Source organism: Peromyscus eremicus, chromosome 12 (assembly GCF_949786415.1).
Source record: "Peromyscus eremicus chromosome 12, PerEre_H2_v1, whole genome shotgun sequence".
Lineage (NCBI taxonomy): Eukaryota > Metazoa > Chordata > Mammalia > Rodentia > Cricetidae > Peromyscus > Peromyscus eremicus.
In genome coordinates, this window is record NC_081428.1 from 3,707,788 (window position 1) to 3,730,447 (window position 22,660).

The 22,660-nt window shown below is 44.1% G+C and overlaps 1 protein-coding gene across 2 annotated transcripts in view; it reads right to left on the bottom strand.

The window, feature by feature from the left end:
- Positions 1–1,085: 1,085 nt before the first annotated feature.
- Dyrk1a (dual specificity tyrosine phosphorylation regulated kinase 1A) overlaps positions 1,086–22,660 on the bottom strand; it is a 135,198-nt gene continuing 113,623 nt past the window's right edge. For both annotated transcript variants that reach the window (XM_059276794.1, XM_059276793.1), the window contains exons 8-12: positions 22,416–22,562; positions 20,039–20,179; positions 11,531–11,837; positions 10,581–10,705; positions 1,086–4,376 (exon numbers count right to left, since the gene is read on the bottom strand). In XM_059276794.1, the coding sequence (XP_059132777.1) occupies positions 3,756–4,376; positions 10,581–10,705; positions 11,531–11,837; positions 20,039–20,179; positions 22,416–22,562 (1,341 nt within the window). In that variant the 3' untranslated portion in view covers positions 1,086–3,755. The remainder of the gene's footprint in view (positions 4,377–10,580; positions 10,706–11,530; positions 11,838–20,038; positions 20,180–22,415; positions 22,563–22,660) is intronic.

The window sequence follows — 22,660 nt, forward strand, 5'->3', positions numbered from 1 at the left end:
CTTTGGTGCTCAGATGCTCCATCATACTGGTTTCAGCTAAGGAATTAGGGATAGTCATAGGGACTTATGCGTACAAAAAGATAAAAACCCAAAGGTAATAAGCTTAGAAAATTTAATTGGAAAAGATAATCAAATCAGCTTCCTTCTTCCAGACAGGGTATAGGCAGCAACACCCACTTGGTCTTTCTAGAATGCTGCCTTCTGAAAGATGACGGAGTATCTCCCTAGCTACAAGAGCACTCGGCAAACCACAGTGGACCCCGCCATCCCTTCCCTTGTTCAGCGCTTTCGGCACCCTCACTGACAACTTGTGCTACCTTCGTCTCACCTCATTTCTGAGGCCTCAGATTACTACAGCCTCACTTTAAAACAGAAAAAAAAAAATGTAGTCCTATTTAGTGGGTAAAAATAAGCCTTGGGTATTTTAGTCCAGTATTACAAAATATGCTTGTTACCTAAGTTTAAAAAAAAATTTTTTTTAAAAAATAGCCTAAGACAAAAAATAGGAAGTTCTCCATCCTAACACACAAATTCTACAACCGAGTTTCCAGAATCACACTGACTCTTCTGCAAGTCTCTTACCTTCTGAATGCCACCATAACATGTCCTTGTGCAGGCTGACATGGAGGTTAGAACCCGATGCCGCAGCATGGCTGGGTTCTAGGGTCTGTACAGTAAAGTGACCAGTGCATCCTCAGGGAGCTGAGGAGGGACAGCAGCATTCAGTCTCTCTTTCAACCCCAGCAGGCCAGAGGCTCAGGGGAGAATCATGTGGTCCTCACGAACCCTCTGAACACTAAACAAGACCATGAAGCAGTAACTGTGCACATGATGATCACTCAGGTAAAGAATCCATTTTAAAGAACCAATCATCTGTTACACCTCCAATTTTTACTTTCAAAGATACGTGAAGCCTCGTCTCCGCAAGGCAGTATTTCCCTTTGTACACAATTTGACTCAATTATACCTGCTATACCTACCAGACCTGGACCCGCTTCATTGCATAGGAAGATTGTTTTTTACTATGTTTACATTTTTTCCTTAAATTAATTTTTAAAAAAAGCATAGTAAAGAGTCTGAGGACAAATTATTCAACTGTTTATCATACATAAGACCGCATGACTATAATACAAAGGGGGGTCTTTTTCATTTAACGTTACAATATACACAGCAAGTCCGGACTAGATCTTACAATCTGAACACAGGTATTTAACCTTTTCCATGCTGTTTATGTTTACAATGCACAGAAGTCCTGTAACCAAACTGTGTAGTAAAGCACACAAAACTGGACTGTAACAGAACACAGTATGCAGAAGCACTGGATTGCGTGGTTTTCTTTATGTAAATATCGGTTTAAAAACTGCTTTCTTTTTTGGTGCTTGCTAAAATGTGGCAACCAGCACGGGGGGAGAAATGACCTGAGCCCCCTGGTGTGGTGTCGGGGTCCCTACAGCAGCAGGTGCCACATCCCTCTGACCCTGCTGCACTCGAGGTGACGCCTTTATAAACTCTCATCAACTACCAAGTTCAAAACAATCCACAGGCTTGACATTTAATTACAAAATAAATATGGATTTCCTGATTAACAACCAAAGTATTTGTGTTTATAAAAACGGGGCTCTCCAAGTTTCCATTCACATTCACAGAGTTTTAGGCCTTTCTTTTGTCATGTTTACATATAAAAAACTGCTTTTGCTCAAAAAAAAAAGAAAAAAAAAAACCCAAAAAACAAAAAATTGACCTAGTCAGCCACATGGAGTTGACCAATAAAAAGTAACGTGGTGTTCTGCTGAGTTGCTTCCAACAGGGCTGTCGGTAGGCAGAGGTAGGTCACTGCTTCTCTCCTAGGCTTCTTGCGATCCTGGACAGGGAAATTACTACATCCCCACTCTCCCAATTCAACCGCTGCTAAGAGTGTAACACCCTAGAATTGCTCACTTTAAATGGGAACCCAAATTAGCCACTGCCAGACTGTGTTACATGAAGGCAGCAGACTCTCCAGTGAGGTACCTGTTAACGTCAGCCTGCTCACTGCAGGTCACACTCAGAGCTCTGCCTTCCTCCTGTTCCTACTGTGGACCTGTTGGTTCAATCAAGGTCTCGAATTCAAGTTTACAAGTAAGTTAATCAGGATACAAGCATCAACTGCTGGCTCCATAGCTTCTGGATCCAGTGTCCCTTCCCCTTCAGAAGCCTGAACACATTTAGAATGTGACAGGTGGTGTAATCTTGAATTAGATGTCAATCTATTCTGTCCAGTACACAGATTGCTGTAAATGTATTGGCTATGGATTCAACAACAGTTCCAGTTTTGTTTAAGCAATAGTACAGCCATAATTTTCAACTGACATTTAAAAATGGTCTAGTTACACCTTGTGTCAAAGTGCAGAACTGCTACATTATTGGTTACAGACATCTATGTGCTATAAAAACAGCTTTGGTACAATAAATTATCAAAAAAGAAAATAAATTTTTGTAAAATTCACAGCATAATTGTGAGGCAAAAAAGCAGTCACATAAAATTCTGCATTTTAAAATGTTCAGGATGAACAGAAGACATCTTTGTGCAGAAGAAATGGTGAAGACACCACGTGCCGAGAAAAAGCCAAAGAAAAGGTCAAAGCAGGAAGGACACAGCTGTAGCTACTTCCGCCAGAGCAAACCACTACGTCTGTGGCCTTCGACCAATAAGGGAGTCGCTTTATGACACACGCAAAGTGACCTTGCAATACCTTACAATTAGTGGGTCACGAGTCTATTTTAAAAGAAAGGCCTCTTGAATTACCCATTCTCTGTGTTTTCAGCATTAAGGACCGTCTGCAAACGCATGTCCACAAGTGATTGTATCTGAAATGGTAGGCTCTTCTAACTTCGAGTCCAAATCCATAAGGCCAAGGTTATCCCAAAGACCACCACTCAGACCTACCCAGGACTGGCCACAGCGGACCCGGTGTTTGCTTCTCAGTGCCCCTTGCTGAGGAGACCAGTCCCGTTCCATTCCTATCTTCCCTTGGCCTCTCCAACAGGAGACCACAGGGTCCCACGGAACTGCTGCTTTGCTCCTCGGTAGGTTCAGACAGGAGAGTCCTGATCCCCGCCACTTAGCATGCTTAATGTGCCTTACAAACTTCAACACAATCGTCCCTTTCACACAGCTGAAGATGATGTTTGTGTGAGCTGGAGGTCCCTCTTCCTTACAGTACTGCATTTCCATGCCCAAGTGTGTAGAGGACATAAAAACCCAAAATTTCCCACCCCACCCCCAACCCCAAACAAAACAAAACAAAACATGGGAAAGGGGGAAAAATAAAAATGAAAAAACAAAACAACAACAGGAAAAAAAAAAAAACAGAAAAAAAATAAAAAAACCAAAACACCCTTATGGGGCCCTTTATGCAAATTATGTGCAGTGCCTTTTTATTTTAAAATTAGTTGGCAAATGACCAAGACCAACATCTGAACATGAACTTCTGCTGGGTAGAAAGACAAACCCCCTATGACGGGGAGACGGCAGGTTAAGGTGGGGCAAAAAGAGGGCACCTCGGAGCGCTCGTGAAGACAGGTGGACATGGCTCTGAACAACTTCACCGTCCCTTTGCAATCTTTTCAAGTTAAAAAAAAAGTCAGCTCTGCCCTCTTGTAGCGGTTCAGTGTGTTAATCTCCTTCTGATTCAAGCAGCTTTGCACTTTGTTTTTGGGAAAAAAACACCACTTCTATAAAAACACACAAGAAACAAACTCAAGTTTCAATGTAGTCACGAGCTAGCTACAGGACTCTGTTGCACACAAACTCCTGTCATGGGAGACTCTTCTCTGTCAGCCCCTTGCCTCATGGTCAGGTGTCCTTCAGTCATGTAATGTGCAGGGCCTGTGTTAGCAGAGAATTGGTATGCTGGATGCCCAGCTATGCCAGTCTCTTGGCGGGGATTGGAGTAGACGGTCAAGTTAACGTCCATAGCTCCATTCTGTCCAAAGTCCAAGGCATTAGCAGCCACTGGGCGGTTCTGATAGGCTTGATTGCCTTGATTACCAGTAGAGGAGGAAGATGTCGAGGAAGAAGTCGTTGAGGAAGACAGGGATGTCATGGAGTGGTGACTGTGGCCAACCTCCATAGAATCCTGGGTAGAGGAGCTATTTGTTGGAGAATTGTAGACCCTTGGCCTGGTCCGGTTACCCAAGGCTTGCTGTCCATGGTGGTGGTGGTGGTGATGGTGGTGGTGGTGGTGATGGGAACTGTTTCCATGGTGATGATGCAGTGCATTCTGCGGAGGGGCTACATGAAAGGTTGTTTCTTGAACAGGACGAGTTTCAACAGTGACTTGGGTAGGAGCTTCAGTGCCTGACCAGCCCAGGGGAGCCGGGAACTGCTGACGCACCTGTGAGGAGAAGTTATGAATGGGTTACTCAGCACTGCTTCCGAGTTTAACCTACACCTGAGCACTGGCATTAAAACAGGTGAGCTGGGACAGGGGTGTGGAAACTTAATACACTAGATAGTTCTATACCACAAAATTCTATGTAAGCTCCAAAGCAAAAAATGGTTTACCATCAAAGCAGCCAGTTTTAGAAGTTCCATTCACGTCCAGGCCCCTGTTTCACTGTCTGTGTGTGCCAGATTAGTAAGCTTTCTCTAAGAACCCAGCAGTACTCTCGGCAGGTCCAGGAGAACCCTGACTTCCCCTGGAAGGCCTCCTCCTTGCAGCTTTCTTGATACAACCAAAGGATTCATAGTCACCCAGATGCTTGACAATTCCTCCCTCTAACCCCCGCAGCAAGGACCAATGAGATATCTCATACTAGATCCCGAATCTGGCCACCTTTCTTCCTGCTACCGCCACTATCACTCAGCCTAGACTAATTAATGCAAGGGCCTCTTTATAAAATCAAAAAATTTAAAAATTAAAAAAATCACCCCCCTGCTTCGTCACCCCCCTGCTTCTATACTTGCCCTTCTCAACCCATTCAGAGCAGCAGGACTATCCTTTCAAAACACAAATCAACTCATTCCCCGTGTATAACCCTCTGGTGATTTCCTACTACCCGTTTCCTTCCCATCACCCCAGACCTTCGCCCACCCCTTGACCTGGACATCTGCGTCAGGGCATCTGCGCTCACCACCCCTCCCATCCAGAATGCCTCTGTTTCTCCTCTTCTCTCAATCATGTCAGTTCTAGAGGTCCTGGATGTTCTGGCTAATGCTGCCCCAGCCCTCTGTGGCATGGGGTACTGATCTACCACCCTCTGTGCACATGACTGTCCCAGGCTTCCCCAACCTCCTCATCTGGGCACGGCCATCAGCAGGACTCTGGTGTCACTGCTAGCTTGTGTAGGTGCAGCCAGCTCTGCGTGCTGAATGCCACGCTGTGGGCAGCTGAGCCAAGGGCATGTGGAATCACACACACACACCAGTGCTCTGAACACACTACTTCAGTTACGTCACTGTTATATCCAAGGAGGAACTCTTGTGTTCTCTCGGCCGCTTCACCTGGATAGTGTGTGTTTAGTCTACTTTAGTCAACATGCCTCGATCTAACAAAAGTCCTTCTCAGTCACGTGAGTCTTGACTGACTGAGCTGGGGTCTAACCCAGAACTTTACCAACACCATGCAGGTAATACCTCTGAGGTACACCCCTAAACTTCCTTTTTCATGTAAATATTACTTATCATTTTTGTGCTTGGTTGTGTTTACTTGTGTTGCTGTAAGCTCTGAAAAGGCAAAGGCTGTCTCTCACACCAGTTTAGCACCAACTGTTAAGTATTTATTCAATAAAAATTGTATGAAAATGGAACCCTTGAAAATCCAGCAGGGGAAAACAAAATTGGTAGACAATCTCACAAATGAAAATGCAGGTTGAACATCCTTAATTTGGTATGAAATGCTTTAAAATATAGATAAATTAGAGTTTAACTCTTAAATTAGAGTTTCAGATTAGGGACACTCAACCTGTAAAAGGTGAACTACTGCTACACCAAAATCTCAAAGAACTGAAACTGAAGCACTTATCATTCTAACCCTTCAGATAAGGACCACTTGACACGGCACACCAACTCTGCACTGGAAGGTCCCGGTTACCTGTGGGACAGGCAGGCCACTCTGACACACACCTACAATCTTAGCAGAGAGAAGAAACCGACACTGGCAGAACAGACAGAGCCAAGCAGAGACTGCAGAAGAATGCTCTCTGACAGAGCTGAGTGGTCAGCACCAGAGTCTTGTGCTGGTCCCATTATCAAATGGTTAATTATAAATCTTAAACCAGGCAGTGGTGGTGGTGCACACCATTAATCCCAGCACTCAAGAGGCAGAGGCAGGTGGATCTCTGAATTCGAGGCCAGCCTGGGCTACAGAGTGAGTTCCAGGACACCAGGGCCACACAGAGAAAACAAACAAACAAAAAAAAAACACTGTAAATTTTAAAGTGAGAGTCACTGGCACAGCACTGTAGTTGCACAAAAGCAATCTGATGATAGGCTGTCTCCATGACGAATGGGCCGGTCCCGTGTATAGGACAGATAAAGCTGGACACAGGACACAGCAGGGTGGGATGAGATCGCATCTTGTCACTCAGAAGCATACACACTTTTATAACAAAAACGATTATTGTGGACTTTCTGTTTGACAGTTTGAGGCCATAGAGAGCTGTCACCACTGAAGTCAACTGCAGAAGGACACTAAGTCACCCTTCCCTCATTCTGTCTTCCCTTCTTTGGTATGTGCGCCTGTGTGCTGCTGGAGACTCAGCTAGCCAGGGCACCATGTGCTCCAGGCAAATGCTCCACCATAAACTGTACTCTAAGTTGGTAATGACTTTCGATTCTCAGCTTAGGTTTGCAGAGCTGTAAAATCATGCAGAACATAATCTGGTAATCATGACCAAAATTACATGTTGCCTTACCATGACTCGGCAATTTTACTTCCAATTGTTTTCAGGTATTGTTATAAACAATTGTTATAACAGACAAGAACCATATAAAGATTTGTTTTTCTTTGTACAACAGCTCTGGCTGTCCTGGAACTCACTTTGTAGAACAGGCTGGCCTTGAACACAGAGATCCACCTCCCTCTGCCTCCTGAGTGGTGGGATTAAAGGTGGGCAACCCCATCTACTCTGTTCACCCCTACCCACTATCCTCACAACCCCTGCATATACAAAGATTTATTATGCCATCATAAATAGTAAAAATAATTGGAAGTAAGCAAAAATGCCCATTAATAAGCTATGAATGAAATTACTTATGGAATATTCAATTAATGTAATACTGTAGAACAATATAAAATAAAGCTTTCTTTATTTTAATATGAGAAGAATATCAAATCTGTGCCAAATGTAGAAAAACTCAGATGTAAAGTGTGTACGGTATGACACTGTTTATGTACAGGCTGGAGTGTATAAGATACCTAGGGTAGGTGTTTGGAGGTGTAGGTAGGTGTACAGAATGCTGTGTATGCATATAATATACTACCTGGCTAATATATATTCTGACAACATGTAGTTAGATTAACTTTTATGTGAAGAACATCTGTGCAAAGACACAAAAGCTACTAACGTTGGTCTGTACTAAACTAGCGGACATGAAACAAGGACTTCTCACAACCCTGTGTGTGCTCTGCTTCTTTTTTGCCACACCACTGTATGACTATCCAAAAATGGGCCGGCCGGCCGGCCAGCAGACACAGCTCAGCACATCAGGGCACTTGCCACTCAGCCCGATTTTAGAGTTTAATTGCCCAGGATCCACACAGTGGACAAAGAGATGACCTCCACACTCATGACACGGTTTGCAAGCACCCACATACCTACATACACAAAATAAATAAACAACTAAAAATTAATCCAAGAAAAAAGATAATATACTGGGCACAGTAAAGCATGTCTGTAACTCCAACTACTTGGAGGCAGGAGGATGACGATCATAATTTGGGAGGCCAGCTTGGAGTGTCCAATAGCCACCTAAAATAAAGAAGTAAATCAGTAACTGATTTGAAACAAAACTATGACTTCTGTTACGACAGATGGGAACTTTCAGTGTGTGTTTACAGTACAATATAGATGGGAGAGATGAACAAAGGATCGTCCAGAACAGTTTAGGGTAGCCTTTACAAATCGGTGATAGCTAAGAACTAAGTGTATAGGCCCCCTGGAGGAGATTGGAATGGGGGGCGGGCTGGGGGGAAGGTGAGGGGGGGGAGGGGGGAGAACAAGGGAATCTGTGGCTGATATGTAGAACTGAATTGTATTGCAAAATAAAAATTAAAAAAAATAAATAAAAAATAAAAAAATAAAAACAAAAAAAGAACTAAGTGTAAAGTGTCGTCACTAAGCCAAAGCAGGGAGAGTGGTCCAGCTGAGCACACAGACAAAATGAAAAAAGCTTGGAAACCAAGTGTGGCACATCCCATGAAGTGAAAGATCCCAGTTTGAGCATTCTGAGTGTGGAGGACAAAGACAGACCTGGGTAGGGCAGAGTGCAAAGACGCACTGCTGTCACAGTGGGTTCCATGTCAGTTTCCGGTGTACAAACGGGGAGCACACTAGACTGGAGTAGGAAAGTGCACCTGTGTGCACAGAGGTGCCTGGCTGGGGCTGACAGGGAAGGGCGGTTGGGTGTCCTTCCGAGGAAGACAGGGCACAGAGGGCTCCCAAAGGGAGGGGCAAACATTACATGCAAAGTTCAGAATTCACACTTTACTAATCCAAAGACTAACTCCCTGGCCCTGGATTTATGACAAGAAAACGTGAATTTAGGGCCATTTTTACAGCCAAGAGATAGTAATAAAAGAGTCAGGTTGAAGCTAAAAATGGCATCAGTTCCTATGGTACAGCTGCACTGTTTTGCTCAGATTTTCAAAATGATATTTACAGTAAGCCAAGGCAAGCCCACAGGGCCTTGTCAGGAAGGAATGCTTTAAAAGTGGTGACTGCAGTGACTGATGACCGGGTGAGACCACGCAGGTAGCATGCAGCGAGGCAGGAAGGGACAGGATACATGTCATCTTCAAAGCAGGTGGACAGAACATCCACAAGTGAAGATGGCTGAGGGATGGACAGAGGAACAGAGACACAAGGACACAAGAGGAAACTCATTGACGTGGAGAAGTCAACACTGCCCAACACTGCCCAGCAGTAACACAAGGCAGCACTGGAGTGTCCTCTGCTGGAACTGGGGCCAGGAAGCTAAGTGCGGTGAGTGAAGGGCTGCCGAAGACAAGGGGACCCCAGAGGGAGGCCTGGTGAAGAAGACAAGGACCTGAGGAAGACCTGCTTTACACTAGAAAGAAGACTGACTTAGTGCTGCTCAGGAGCCAGACCCCGGGAAGGAAGGAGCCTGCCTGGCCTTCAACAAGAAGCCAATGAGAAGAGGTGAGCTCTGTCAGAGTGTGTGCACAGGCAACAGGCCCAGCTGGAGAGAGGCCATCTGCAGACTCTACCCAGAGCGGGGGGGGGGGGCGGCGCGCGCTGCAGCACTGTACAGGAGAGAAGGAGACAGGCCTCTCGAAGGAGTGAGTGTATAATCACCTCACAGGGTTCGGTGATTACTAACAGTGAGGACAAAACTATGTGACAGTTTCTCCAGCAGGACCGAGCAGCCCAGTCACAAGAAAGGCGACCCTCAATCTAGCACAGATTTTACTTACACCACCAAAAATAACTGACTGGCCTCTCACCACTAAACATAAAACCGTAGCCAACACTGTGAAGACACGTTATCTCATAAAGTCACGTGCTCCCGTGTGAACAGGAGACACCTCGCACAGGCTCACGTGTGTGAATACTTGGTCCCAGTTGGCAGCAAGTGGCAGAGGCGACGCTCTTGCTGGAGGAGGCTGAGCAACGGGGCAGGCCTTGAGGCTCTACAGCCCAGCCCCAGGTCTCGTTTCTAGAATGCAGAGAGAGGCACTGTGACCAGGGAGCCTCCTGCTACCCTGGCTTCCTGACGGAAGGAATTCTTTCCTTTTGGACTGTGAAGCAAAACCAACCCTGTCCGTCCTCCTCCTGCTGCTCCGCCTGGGCATCTGACCACAGCAGTGGAAAGGAACTAAAATGGTATCTCAACATTCTTACCACCTGCTTCGCATTAATTTTTAAAATTACTTTAAAAAATTACTTTAATACTAAGTTTACTACAATCAATAAGTTTAAAAAGCAAGACAAAAACTTCCAAGGTTAAAAACCAAGTACAGGCTGATTCAGAAACCAGGTCTGGGAGTGGAGGTAAGGACAAAAGGCAACGACAGAGACCCAGACTGCAGCTCGGGAGACGGACTGCAGCTATGGAGTCTCAGCACCACGAAAAAGTAGGACTGCATGAGGCTAAGACGCTGCTGTGGCAAATAATGTAAGAAACACAGAAAAAATGCTTGCAAGGACGGTGGTCTGTGTGTCCAATGGATGTTCTCATTTCTAACACGGAGGGGGGTTACCAGGATGTCCTCTAGTCAAAAGCTTTATTTCTTTAACAGCGAGGACATGACACGCCTTTAGAAAAAAAGGACACAGACACAGTCATCCTAGCAGCCCTCGGCAGCTCCCACAGCTCCCACCAGTGGGGCCGTGACATGGGCCCTGGGAGAGCTCACCTGGGGGCTGTGTGTCTCACAGTCCATGGCCTGGACAGCAGCCGTGAAGTGTCCACCGCTGTGCCGATGCTGGTGCGTAGGGTCCGACCTGGCTCTCCCACTGTTGCTCGTTCCCGAGGATCCACCTTCAGTATCAGGACACAGAGTAACTTGTGAGTTTCAAGTGACTTCTGCTCAAGTTAGTACTCAACACTCTATCATTCCCACTCTAGTGCGAGGTTAGGAAGACACTCATGAGTGAGAGCATTTGCTCAGCAAGCACTGGGACCTGTATTGGTATCCCCAGCACCCACGTGAAAAGCCAGGCTGCCTCTCACCCCAGGACTTCAGAAGAAGGCAGGCCTGGTGCACTAGGACTCCTGTCTTCAGGACTAAGGCAGACAGTGAAGGAAGACAGGCAGTGTCCTGTCTCCACGTGTGACCTTGGGTGTGTGCACACTCAGATAAATGCACCACACGGCACATAGAAAGACACACAGAACTTTCAAGCTATAGTATTAACTTGAAACAGATCACGTCACTGAGCCTCAGAAGACATCTTCCACACCAGCCACTAATATACCCAAGTTTGCCCCAGCCAAGGAAAAAGTCAAGGATGTGGAAAAACAACTCCATTTAAAACCACTTAGAATCTTGGCTAATAAGCAGCTTTGTTTCCAACTGTCGGGCAGACCATTATCATATGCATAATTAAGGGTTGAATCTGCTACTAACTATACAGAAGGGAGGTGTTTATAGGTGATCGAACCCAGAGCCACACACATGCAAAGAACAGATTTAAGTAAAATAATCCCTTGCTACCCATTTATAAAACTTTAAAAAGCAGTCTATCAATACTTTAAAAGACCCCCGCTAGTTATTAGCACACAGAAAGCATGGGCAAGCCCCGCCCCACCCTGCCTCACCCCTCCCCGCCCTGCCCCGCTCTTCCCCGCCTTGAGATGGCAGACCTGAGCTGGACGATGTGCTGGAGGTGGTGCCTGAAGACTGAGACTGCTCCATCGCAGGGCTGGTGGACACACTGTTACTTGTGTTTGTACCTTCATCAGCTGTTTTCTTGAAAAAACTGTGCTGCAGGGCATAATACGGTTGAATCCGAGTTTTGGGGTCATAATCAAGCATCCTTAAAATGAGGTCTTTGAACTTCAAGTAGTCAGCTACTGTATGACCCGATTCCCCAGCACGCCGTCCGCCAGGTCCTCCTGTCTCTACTCCAAGAATATTATGAAGTTTCCGGGTTCCTGGTGGTTTGTACTCCTGTTAGAGAAAACAAAAACTGTCTCTAAGTTTGGTGGGAGATGGACCATCTACGTGACTCACTCCAAGTGTCTGAGGCACTTACATGTACAAGGCTTTGTAAACAAGGGCATTAGCTGAGAGAGCTAGATGCCCCCCCGCCCACGCTTCTGCACACAACACTTAAACACATGTGCTTACAGAAACCCAAAACCACGACTATGAAGAGCAGTGTAGCTCAGCAGCAAGCACACAACAGCCAGCCTAGAGCCGGGTTGCACCCAGGAACAGGATTCTTATTTTCCAGGATTGTGGAAAAAGCAGACAAGCAAGGGAACACAGACTGACACGGAAAAGCACAAGTACACAATGACTGTGAAGGTGTTTGCAGAAGTGTGGGTTCTGACCTGTTCTACTCTGTACCTCTCACTATGCAGTCCTGCCTGGCCTACAACTCACTACATAGACCAGGCCAACTTCAAATTCATAGAAATCCGCCTGCCTCTGCCTCCCAAGTAGCGGAACTGGGATTCAAGGTGTACAGCTCGATGGATGCCAGGCTGGCTCCGTACCTGAGAACATGCTGTGCTGCCTCCCTAACGGTGGCCCATTAAAGCTGTGCACACCACTCAGAGTGAAGAAGCCTTGTCTCCAGCAGCCTGCTCAGCTACAGTGCAAGCTACTACTCTTCTTATACACCACGGTTCCCAAGTGTTTAAGCACACAGTGGGGGTTCCTGACACTTAAAAGGCAGTAGTGTCACCCTGCACCTCTCTACAGACACTAAGGCCACAACAGCATCACTGGACCTTCAGTATAGTGTAGGGATCTTCAGGTGGTTGTTTAAAGTCAAGAAGCAGGACAAACCACAAATGTGCATGCTCAGCAAGTGTTTTCCTACTGACCTCAACCCCAGCCCCAAACAGCCACTACCAGGTTAAAAGAGCCCTGTAATGGGAAGAGGGCCACCATGCCAGACATGAGCAAGGACAGTTCAGCCTAGTTCTGACCACACACTGACAGCCACACGTGGGCAGTCTGAAGAAGGTGGAAAAGGTCAGGCTGCTGCTGGGTGGCAGTGTGTACAGACCTCTAGAGATCCCTTCAGTCGTGAACAAAGGATGCTTGACAGAGCCTCCTCACGTGGTAAGTAAACCTGAGTCAACAACTCCCCATCCAGACTCAGCTGAGGCCTACCCTATCCTACTGGCCTGAGAGTGCACCAGACATGTCTGCTTCTCATGCAAAACGACACTTACATCTCAACTACTCTCAAACACAGAGAGATTGACATACTTTTAAAAAAATTACAGAAACAAACAACAGAGTCCATAATTCAGCGGGGGAAACGGGTTATCAATCAATCCATACGAATAAATGGCCCAGGCAATGAAATTGGCAGGCAGGTATTTTCAACTAATGAATGTAAGGTATATAGTTAAACATGTAGGCAACATATGTGAACAGATGGGATTTCAGAAAAGGAAAACTATTTATAAAAAATGAAGACAAATACAAATTTTTAAACTCAAATACTAAAAGAAGTGAAGAACTTGCTTAACATTGGGTGTTGTGTGCACATGTGTAGAGGCCAGCGGACAAGCTCAAGTGTCATTTTCCTCTTTTTCTTTGAAGCAGCGTCTCTCACTGGCCTGGAACTCACCAAGTAGGTCAGGATGGCTGGCCAGGAAGCCCCAGGGTTCTCCCCATCTCTGCCTCCTCAGCACTGGGCTGACAAATGTACCATCATGTCTGGCTTTTTTGTTTTAGGTGATTCTGGGAACTGAATTCGGGTCTTTGTGCTTGCAAGGGAAGCACATTACTGACACCTATCTCTCTAGCCTGCGTAACAGTTTAACAGCAGACTAGATTCAGAGTGCTGGGGAGCCAGGGTTAAAAACATTAATGGTGACCAAAAACACAGAACCAAGGTATGATCTAAACTCAAAACACAAAACAAGGTAGGCACTGTTACACCCCACACAGCAGAAGCTCCATATTGGCCTGTGCTCCCCAGCAAGCCAACCAACCCATCCACTGCAGAAGAGAAAAGATCACAGGGTAACACGAAGCTGACACCCATGTAACTGGAGGACTAGAGGAAAGATGAGCAAAGTAAGTATCTGATAACATCTGAGCACCTACAAGAGATCAGTCCACAAATCCAAGAATGCCAATACACTCTTAAGGAGAATACACTCAAAAATATGTAAGTGTGTAATAATCAAGTACAAAGATGACATGTTTTAATCACCCTGCAGGAAAAGGAAACCAGATCACAAACACACAGTGCTAAGAGCAAACAGTGACTTTCTTCACAGACAATGCGATTGGAAGGGCCAGACCATCTTTCCGAAGGAATGGGACACGCTAATCTAGAACTCTAGACCCATTCCCTGCAGGCAGTGAGCCGCCACCACCGGAAGGAAGGACTGCATCCCTCAGACAAAGGCCTGAAGGAAAGCCTTCCTCCCTACGGTGCTTCCTGCCAGGTATTATCAGAGGTGAGAAGAGCAACTAATACGCTACTGGAGGTCAGAACGCCCCTCTGCTATTGACAGCAGCACGTGCACACACACACACACACACACACACACACACGCCCCTCTGCTACTGACAGCACACACACACACACACACACACACACACACACACACACACACGCCCTTCTGCTACTGACAGCAGCATGCACACACACACGCCCCTCTGCTACTGACAGGAGCACACACACGCACACACACGCGCGCGCGCACACACACACACACACACACACACACACACACACACACGCCCCTCTGCTACTGACAGCAGCACACACACACCTCCAGACCACTACAACAAAGTTTAATTTTTATCAAATACACAAGAAAGAATCACCAAGACAGATTACATACTAGGCTATAAAAATCAGACTATAAATTTTAAATGAGTAAAATCACATTTTGAAACCACAGTACTATTTAGCTAGAGATGAGTTAAGATGTCTAGAAAATTCTCAAATAATTTGAAATGCATAACAAGATAATTGTGAATTAGAGAAGAAGTCACAAGCTACGTCAGGACACTTCAGAATACTCTGATGACATCAGCAAGTTTAACTCAGTGTTACACCAGAGGCCATGGATACCAGTGGGCTTCATCACAGGTTAGGGTAAATACTCCAAAGCCAATTAACAAATTCACTCTGTAACAGGAGTAGGGGTAGTCACATGGTCATCTCTGTAGATGCAGACAGTGCAGTTTCTAGCAGGACCTGACATTCATGTACAAGCCCGTTTTCAGACTTTACACAGAAAAGACAGACCTAGAATGCAGACTAATCCCAAGACAGCAGCCCAGCCTGGAAGTCTTGCACTGCCTGTAGTCAGGAATCTTTAAGGAAACAGCAATTAACACTGTGCTGCTAGTACACACTAGGACAGGGTGATGGAGAACAGCCCAAATTTGCAAACATAAAAGGTGAATTGGCTCAGTAAAAAAAAAAAAAAGGGGAGGGGGGGCACCAAATCAGATGACAAAAGGCAATGTCAGCCAATGATGTTCAACATTGCCTCCTTCACATGATTCCATGTCACATGATCAGTGTCAGCCAATAATGTTCAACACTGCCCCCTTCACATGACTCCATGCTCAAAAATGAATTCAAAGTGAACCACAACCAAGTTATGGGAAAATCCAAAGAATCTTTAGGAGAAAACATCTGTAAAGCAAGCACATTTTTACCAACTCGGGAATTTTAGAAAAAAAAAAAAGTTCTATAGATTTGAACAGCACCATCTACTATTAATGATATTTTACTAACAGACATTCCTGTGGCATCCAAACAAACCATGCTTAGAAAAGGAACAAGCAAGCCACTGCCCAGGAAGAGGTACTGACAGGTAATGAAGGCCTCACGCCCAGCATAAGTAAGGCCCTTCTTAAAGAATAAGAAAAAACTGAAAGAAGGTCTATTAAATATTTTCTAATGATGATAAACACACACACACACACACACCAGCAGCACAGACACTGAGCACAACAACTAATAAATGGGACCTCTTGAAACTGAGAAGCTTTTGTAGGGCAAAAGACATGGTCAATAAGACAAAAAGACAGCCAACAGAATGGGAAAAGACCTTCACCAACCCTTCATCTGACAGAGGACTGATCTCCAAAGTATATAAAGAACTCAAGAAACTAGACATCAAAATACTGAACAATCCAATTAAAAAATGGGCTAAAGAGCTAAACAGAGAATTCTCAAAAGAAGACTCACAAATGGCTGAAAGACATTTAAAGAAATGCTTAACATCCTTAATCATCAGAGAAATGCAAATAAAAATGACTCTGAGATAACACCTTACACCTGTCAGAATGGCTATGATCAAAAACACTAATGACAGTCTATGCTGGAGAGGATGTGGAGCAAAGGGAACACTCCTTCACTGTTGGTGGGAGTGCAAATTTGTACAACCACTGTGGAAGTCAGTATGGCTGTTTCTCAGAAAATTGGGAATCGATCTACCTCAAGACCCAGCCATACCACTTGGGCATATACCCCAAGGAATGCTCAATCATACCACAAAGATACATGCTCAACTATGTTCATAGCAGCATTATTCATAACATAATAGCCAGAACCTGGAAACAACCTAGATGCCCGTCAACTGAAAAATGGATTAAGAAAATGTGATACATATACACAATGGAGTACTACTCAGCAGAGAAAAACAATGACAGCATGAAATTAAATTTACAGGCAAATGGATGGAACTAGAAAATATCATCCTAAGCAAGGTAACCCAAACTCAGAAGGACAAACATGGTATGTACTCACTCATAAGTGGATTCTAGATATAAAGCAAAGAACAATCAGACTGCAACCCACAGAACCAGGGAGGCTACACAGCAGGGGGGACCCTAGGATGACTGTGGCTTATAATAAGTTTTGGGTTTACTCAATTACTGGGCAAGCATCAATGAAACATTTCACTATTAGGAGAGGAGTTTATACTGTATCAAGCTGATAATAGAAAAATAAATAAATAAATAAATAAATAAACAAATAAATAAATAAATAAATAAAAATGAGAAAAAAAGAATAAGAAAAAGCTGAAATAAGGTCTATTAAATATTTTCTAATGACGATAAACACACACAGGCCCTACGCCCTGGCAATTCTATTCTTAGACAATGCCACAATAAAAAAAGACATATCGTGTTCTCACTAGCCTTAATCAATTAGTCCCTAATTAGATATAAACAGAAAGTTTACTGACAGAAAATAATTACAGTATAGTCAATAAAATACCATGAAGCAATAAAATGAATCAAGTCACAATATGAATTCCCTCAAAATATTGTTTTATTAACTAAGTGTGATACTTAATCTTCATTGTCAACTAAACAAGGCTCAGCAATCACCATGGAAACCAACCTCTGGGTGCACCTGTGAGAGTTCTCTACACTAGGCTAGTTGAGATGGAGGTAGAGGAAGTGTCAGGAGCCTGTCCCACAAGTCCAGGGTCCCAGAAGGAATGAGAAAGGAGAAGGGAGATGAGCAGCAGCATCCACTCCTCTGCTTCCTGACTGCAAGTCCAGGGTGACAGCCACCTCCTGTTCCTGTCACAGTGAATGCACCCACCAACTACAAAAGAAACCACCCCTTTCTCCTGTAAGTCCTTCTGTCAGGTGTTCTGTCACAGGAGAAGGTGAGTATGTCAGGTGACAACAGCAGAGACTGTCACCTTTGTGAAGTGCACCTACTGATCACATCCACCTGCAGCAGGAATCAGGAGGACAGAAGAGTCAGAACAGAAGGCAAGGCTGGGTAAAAATATTCCGTCTTGTGTTAAGTGGTGAATGCAAACTGAACACTTAAAATATGCACAATTATTGCAAATAAATTATGCTTCAATAAAATAGCAAGATTTGCAGTCTTACGTTTTTGTCCACTACAGAAGAAAAATACTTTTAAATGTGCATTTTCAGTGGTATGAATGAGAATGTTCCCCACAGGCTCATGGGTTTGTCAATTGGTGGAGATGTCTGTGCAGATTTTGGATGTGTGGCTCTGCTGGACAAAGTATGGTATTGGGGTAGGACTTGCAGGTTAAAGCCACACACCATTCCCAGTGTGCTCGCTCTGCTTCCTGACTGAGGTTCAAGAAGTGACCTCTCAGCTCAGCCACCACGTCTGCCACCTGCTGCATGCTGTTCCAGTATTCGGACAAGAACCCTTTAGAACCTTAATCCCAACTGAACTTTCCTGCCTTGGCTGTGGTGTTTTATCATAGCAATAACAAAGTAACTAGTAGAGATTTCATTTAAACCCTGAACATGGGCTTCTGAAATATGAAAGTTAAAAACTACACAGGCAACCAATGACGACAGTGTCTGCATTTCTACCATCTGCCTTCCACAGTATGATTTCTTGTTGCTGAAAATTTAGTTTTGCTAAAAGAGAAATAAGACAATCACTAAGCTTGACTATGGGAAATCTCACTGAATTTATAGTTAATTAATGGGTATTAAGTATATGTTAAGATTTGATTAAAAAGAAATAAGATCTACTAATTTCTGAAATGGCCCTATTAATCAATAAACAATAATAATTATAGCTCAATTTGGGGGAAATGATAGTTGACAAACCAGTTTTTTAATTTTAAAAAGACAGAGATTTGGGAAACTGAATGAGAGAAAGTTTTATGTAAGGGAGAGGGGAAGAAGTTTAAATTAAAAATGGCAGCAGACTGTACCACAGAGCAAACATAAAGGAGTCTAGCATCCTCAACGTCAATTCCAACAGGCAGAGTCTACCTGGAACACCAGAGAAACCCGAGGACTTTCCACAGGAAATGGGCCATGATTGATCATCTAGGACACACATGAAGAGACTCCAGGAGTCAAGGAGCCGCCTTCCACCCTGAAGCCAGCATGCCTCACTTCAAGACTGAGTCAGTGAGTTTAACGCATGTGCACAGGAGGGAAGCCACAGGGATAGTTTAGAACTAGAGACTGATGGCTGACAATCAGAGTAAGGCAGGATACAAAAAGTTGCAAACCAGTTATTACCAGACAGAAATAAATCTACATATAAATCTCTGAGCACTGTACAACTCATTTGGCCTGGGGATGTAGGTCAGGGGGTGGTCCTTGCCTGACACCTCAGCTACACAGCAAGTTCAAACCCACCTGGGCTACATAAGAAAGACAAAGGACCAGAACAAAGCACCAGGGTTGAAGAGATTGGCTTGGTGGTTAAGAGCACTTACTGCCCCCACCAGCCTCTGCAGGTGCACACATACACACATGGACAGAGACGCACAAAATAAAAATAAATCTTTAGAAACAAGAATCATTTCACATTAAAAGGTTCTACAACTAAGTAACTGTGAATTAAAACAGCATCCTCAGCTCCCTAAAGATGACACCTGGTGGCTGCATCACTACAACACAGGATAAAGGAACTAAAGAACAAAAAAGTCCTTAAACACTGAAAATGCAGAACTACAACCCTAAGATAACGTGTGTGTGCCAACTCCAATTATGTATCTGTACGCTCTTTTCATCTGATAAACCAGACTAGAGGATGTCTGGAAAATTACAGAGACATAAAATCAAGATGCAAACTTGGTACCATTTACGCTAATAAATTAACCTAGTTGGGCCTCTGGAACAGTCTTCAGATCTACCCCTGCATCAGAAGATGCAGACACTCTGCTACCTCAGTCACTGAGCTAAGGACCTGAAATCTGCCACAACACTTGATTGTCAGTTCTTATCCCTGAAAAATATCACCAACTGCCTAAGCTTAAAAAACATCTTTTCCACTTAGAAAAAATTAATAATGGACTGCACTTATGACTTCTGTTCAGAGCTGCAGCATCAGATCTATGTACAAGCTATGAAACTTAGTGATTCAGTATTGAAAAGCCTTCTAGCTTCGTCAGCTGTCTCCAAATACAGGCAGACAGTAGTTTGCTTGTTTACAACGAAGCCCAAACAACCCTGCCCATTAAACAAACACAATTCAGATCAACTATACTCAACTTGTGAACAAAATCCCACCTCCTAATTGTTAGCTATAATACTATTGTCAAGCAAATTCAAGGAACTCTGGGTTGGCGGCTCTGGTGAGAAAGAAAAAAAAAACAGACAGAAAGAAAGGGCGGGGAGAGAGAAAGGAAGCCCTCCTGCCCCCCCCCACACACACACAAGAACCAGTGTCCCCATTTTACCCGTTTTCCATCTTTGGTCTTCTTTAGGTTCCAGGTGCCATCGGGCAACTTCTCAAAGAACTTCCTTGCTTTGGGTGCCTGGTCGAGGATATGAGCAGGCGGGATGCCCAGGACCTCCACTATTTTATTCATCTGATCCACCTGTGTTAACGACAAACCCAACCTCCGTTCACTTCTGCTCGTCAGTTCTTTCCTAGATAAGCTGCAGACATCCTCTGTGCAAGGTTCTGTTCTGGACACTGAGTATACAGTAAAGTCAACAGACAGAATACATTTTTGTCCTCATGGGGCCACATACTCAACAGAAGGGAAGGCAGATAATCAACAAGTAAGAATACAAATCGACAGTGTGCCTTGGGACTTCAGAATCAATGGAAAACACTAAGACAGAATGCGAAGAAATTTTAAGTGTCAGTTTTTGAAGTTTTAAATAACCAATAAAATGTCACACTAACTTACAGACACTAATTAAAATTACTGTTTAAATGAAAACTATGCACTCACGTAATTGTGTCTCTATCATAAGGCTAGAAACTATGCTTAGTGACAGCACAGAAAAGCAGAGAGAGAAGAATTCTGTTTTGGAAGAGGCCAACTAGAAACATAGTCAAGCCTCAGAATCCTTAAGGAACTGATTCTGGGCAGGAATAGCCCAGCCCCGACCCTATGGATGCCGAAATCTGTTGTATAAAAGGTACTCAAATCTGTTGTATAAAAGGAATTTCTGCATGCAATTTATGTACCCCCTCCAATACTTTAAATCTTCTCTAGAATACTTATAATTACAAATACTAGGAAAAAGTCATTACACCGCACTGTTCAGGAAAGGGCCAGCACCTGTTCACTATAGGTGGCATTCCTGGTATGCTAGACTTGGTTTACCAGTAACAGCTACACTGGTAGACTGAATTAACCTAAAGACTGTATTTCAACACTAAGACAAAAGTAATCTCAAGTATAATAAAACTCAAATTCAGACATTTGTAGTCTACCATCTCACAGACAAATCCTAAAAATGAAGACATGCCTAGAACAGTTTTCAAGCAAGTTTTTTCACAAACATTTTTGGTTGAATTGAAAGATGCAGAACCAGAGGGAGCAGAAAGACCACAAAACCTGAGTCTGAGTAGAGAAATAAAGAAGGCAGGCAGGGAGAAGGACCAGGCCGACTGGGGAGTATCACAAAGGCCCCACTGGGAAGCTGAGAGAGAGAGCAGTCTCCAGTGCCGTGGGGGAACCAGCAGGAAGAAGAAGTCTAGGTGTAAGGGCTGGGCAGGGCTGGTTGGTGGTGTTTTCAAGGGACCACAGAAAGACCGTGTGCTGCGTCCGAGGAGAGGGGGCAAGAGAAAACGAGTCACTGCAGAGACTGCCCCCACACAGAGGGAAGAGGGATGTCAAACACAAAGAGTTTTTGATGTTGACAATGAGAAAAGTGAGAAGCCACTAAACTCCCAGGTGATACTGTTTAATCCCAAGAAAGTTGGGAATTATAGGATAAACTTACTTATATTCAAATAAAAACAAATATTAGGGAAGTTGCTTCCAACTGGCTCATGAATGAAGTTAAAATTAAATGTAGAAAAGAGGGTAGAAACTGGGTATGGTGTATATCCCTTTAGTCTGTTATTTGAGAGGCTGAATCAGAGGAACACTTGAGTCCCAGAGTTTAGGGCCAGCCTTAGGTAACATGACAAGATCTCAATTCAACAAAAAATAAGAGCACCAACAAAAGTGAAGTCTTTTGGCCTTTCTTTTTTCATTTATAAATGAAAGTTTAGATTACGATCCTAAATGATTAACTTTTCTACAAAAAACAAAAAGGGTTCTACAAATAAATAGTCAAAACAAAACAAAACAAAAACTCAGTTGCTCTGCAGGGGGTTGGCTGACCCCCAGATCTCCCAGGACACAGGAAGCCTGCAGACTGCCGGCTCTGAAACCCTAACTGACCCTCTAGACGTCCTAGTGCATCTGAAGCGATCCAGGCTGCATCTACAACTGCACCGTCCACTGCTCCTCCAGTGTCAAGTCCAGTCTCAGGGTTTTACCCAGTGCTCACACTATTGTTCAGGGTGGCCCTCAATCACCACACACTGAGGCTTTCTGGTACTGTACTTAAACCTGCAAAATAGCTATGAAATACCACACTCTAATTTACTGTTCTCCTTCATTAACATATTAACTATCTTAATTACCAGTTCAGAATTCTAAACCTACCATTATATAACTGACAAAGAGGAAATAAGAGTGTAAAATAAGACCAAGCTGACCTCATAGCCAAATGATCAAGCTGTTAAGTAGACACTACCCTATGAAGACAACTTTCAGATGGCACTGTCTCTATGGAAACAGAGCTGCACACCAACCCTTCACATACCTCATTGGCACCACTGAACAGAGGCTCTCCAGTATGCATTTCAACCAAGATACATCCAAGGGACCACATGTCAATAGCAAGGTCATAAGGCATTCCCAGTAGCACCTCTGGAGACCGGTAAAAGCGACTCTGAATATATTGGTATATCTGAAACATATTTCAAAATAGTATTAAGTCTGTATGTTGTTTTTATTTACATATTTATTTATATTCAATATCAGATTAAGAATACTACTCACGGCAAC